We start from the raw sequence: 2,704 nt of genomic DNA, 5'->3' as shown, positions 1-2,704 counted from the left end.
AAAAAATCCACAAATAGGGTGGGTGCGGTGGCTCATGCCTGTAATCCTAGCACTCTGGGAGGCCAAGGCAGGTGGATTGCTTGAGCTCACCAGTTCGAGACCAGCCTGAGCAAAAAGCTAGACCCCACCCCCACCCCCGCTCTACTAAAAATAGAAAAACTGAGGCAAGAGGATCGCTTGAGCCCGAGTTGGAGTTGCTATGAGCTATGAAACCACCGCACTCTACCCAGGGTGACAACTTGCGATTCTGTCTCAAAAAAATAAATAAATAAAAATCCACAAATATAGACAACTTTATCATGTATTGAAATGATAAAGTGGAAGAAAGAGAAAAAACTAACCGTTTTTACTCTCCCCCTTCCTTACAGCTTTTACTTAAAACTTGAAGTTTTAAGAGAAATATCACCTTTGAAGTTTTTATTTTAAAGTGCTTATCCAGTTTCAGGTTCCTATCCTCCAGTTTTTTGTGTTGCTCTCACTTCCTTTTCGTATGTAAATTTCCCCCTCAAAAAAATTTTTTTTTTGAGACAAGAATCTCTACGTCTCCTCACAGCTCACAGCCACCTCAAACTCTTGGGCTTACGCGGTTCTCTTGCCTCAGCCTCCCAAGTAGCTGGGACTACAGGTGCCCGCACAATGCCCAGCTATTTTTTTGTTGCTGTTGTCATTGTTGTTTAGCTGGCCCGGGCTGGGTTCGAACCGCCAGCTCCAGTGTATGTGGAGGGCGCCCTAGCCACTAAGCTACAGGCGCCGAGCCATCAAATTTCATTAAATCGTTTCTCAATTAGTCCCCACAATAGCTCAGGGAAGGAACGGACTTGCCTGGTTAATCCATCTTATAGACCAGAAAACTGCGGCAGGTCCTACCTGACTCTGGAGATCTGACTCGGCACGCAGGGAACCCTGATACCAAGCTCCGAGCCCTTCCCAAGGGACTACTGTCCAGCAAATATAACAAAACTAACCCAGTCACCTGTCCAAACTTGTATCCTAAAATCCCTTTAGCATCCAGCCTACCCTCCCTTCTCTCTTCCCTTTCCTTCCCTCTGCCCCTACCATTCCTCTTCCGCCCCCCTACTCAGGAGCAGGTGGTAGATTCCGCGCCCAACGCGCAGGCGTGTAGCGTCACGAGGCAGGGGCGGAGCGGGAACTGGGGGCGGGGCGAACGCGGGCTGGGATTTGGGCCGCGGCGGGAGCCCTAGTCGCCGCCACTCGAGTGCGCAGGCGCCTGGCGGTTACCGGTCTCGCCATGGAGCGGAAAGGTGAGCAGTGGAGCGGCCTCCGCCACGAGGGGCAACGGCCGCTGGGGCGAGGCCCGAGTCAGTGCTGAGAGCTTCGCCTAACCGCCGCCGTCCGGTCCCCGGGCGAGCGGCCCCCCTCCAGTGAGGTGGCGCCGCCCCTCACCCCGCGCCTCTGGGCTGCCGGTCCGCGCCCCTCAGCCCAGGCGTCCTCCGGCTCCGGCCGTCACCGCCCCTTGTTCCCAGCCAGGCCGGCTCGCGCCTTGGGGCCACTGCAGGGCCCGGCCTTTGGCGAGCGAAGTAGACCCCTGACCGTCCGCCCCCAGCCCCAGCCCGAGCCCCCTCCGGCGCATCCCTCCTGGGCACTACTCGTAGCCCCATGGGCCGCCTGCCCCCCAGCCGGCCGCCTCACCGGAGCCACAGCGCTCGCCCCGCTGCTGCCCTTCGGGCAGGCCCCACAGCCGGGCCTGGCGCCCCTGCTGGGTCTCCACCCTCACCTTGGTCGCCTCCTTTCCTCCACATTCGCCCTTCATCCATCCCTCTCTCCTGCAGTGCTTGCGCTCCAGGCCCGAAAGAAAAGGACCAAGGCCAAGAAGGACAAAGCCCAAAGGAAGTGAGTCTTGTACCCCAACATCCTATTCTTTGGATTTTCTCCGGCACTTTCCCTGCTCTGGTTTCTTGTGTTGAACGTGCACCGGGTTTGGGCACTCTGCGGCCGCAGCCACATGGCCTCAGGGCGGCCTGGAGGGTCACTCTCCAGCAACCATGTGGAAGAGAGCTTCTGTTGCAGAACGCCAGGCCTGGGTCTTAGCCCCAGGCCTGCTGGACAGGGCTGTTGGAGGAGGACCAGAGCCCGCCTGGTTCCTTTCCTCCCCAACTCCACAGAGGAGGCACAAGCTGCCCATGCTTGGGCCCCCACCGGAGCTGGTAGATTTTTGTCAGTCTGTGAACTCTGGTCTCTTTTACTTGCCTGCCTCCCAGCGTCTTAACTTGCCTCGTGCGTCTCCACGGTAGGCCTTCAGGAAATTCTTGAATGAATTTTTCCTTGTTTACTTTTGGTTCTTCCAGCCACATGTTCTCTTTCATAAAGGGGGGCATGGAGCTTTCCCCCTTGTTAGTCAACTTCCTGAGCCTGCACAGCCCATGGCCTTCCTTGCAGTGGGGAATGGGGGTGGCCAAAGACACCATTGTGTATACGGTTGGCATCTGTTAACTGCGACTCTTCTGCTTTCACCTCAACTCCTCACCCTTAATGCAGACAATCTTCTGAGTGGGCATCACAGAGTGATGGGTGGTGACTCTGGTGTATTAAGTGCCCCAAGTCCAGGTTTATCAACCAGATCCATAACTGGTTTTTCGCTATCGCTATCATGGGGAGGACAAAAGTTGGTCATAGCTTAGTAGAAATGCAGGTAGCTGCTGGTTTTGGCAAATGAGGCTTAGACTTAAGATTTTTTTTTTTTTTT

General features: G+C 55.6%; 1 protein-coding gene across 1 annotated transcript in view; it reads left to right on the top strand.

Moving 5' to 3' along the window:
* The first annotated feature begins 1,127 nt into the window (after positions 1-1,127).
* The window catches only part of SRPK1 (SRSF protein kinase 1), an 86,588-nt gene continuing 85,011 nt past the window's right edge, over positions 1,128-2,704 (top strand). Inside the window, exons 1-2 of the mRNA XM_003789139.3 lie at positions 1,128-1,262; positions 1,791-1,851. Of these exons, the coding sequence (XP_003789187.1) occupies positions 1,250-1,262; positions 1,791-1,851 (74 nt within the window). The 5' untranslated portion in view covers positions 1,128-1,249. The remainder of the gene's footprint in view (positions 1,263-1,790; positions 1,852-2,704) is intronic.

This window comes from Otolemur garnettii, unplaced genomic scaffold (genome assembly GCF_000181295.1).
Source record: "Otolemur garnettii isolate 467f Iridium unplaced genomic scaffold, OtoGar3 scaffold00031, whole genome shotgun sequence".
NCBI classification, from domain to species: domain Eukaryota; kingdom Metazoa; phylum Chordata; class Mammalia; order Primates; family Galagidae; genus Otolemur; species Otolemur garnettii.
The sequence above is the reverse complement of the archived record's forward strand: the minus strand, read 5'-3'. Positions and strand labels throughout refer to the sequence as shown.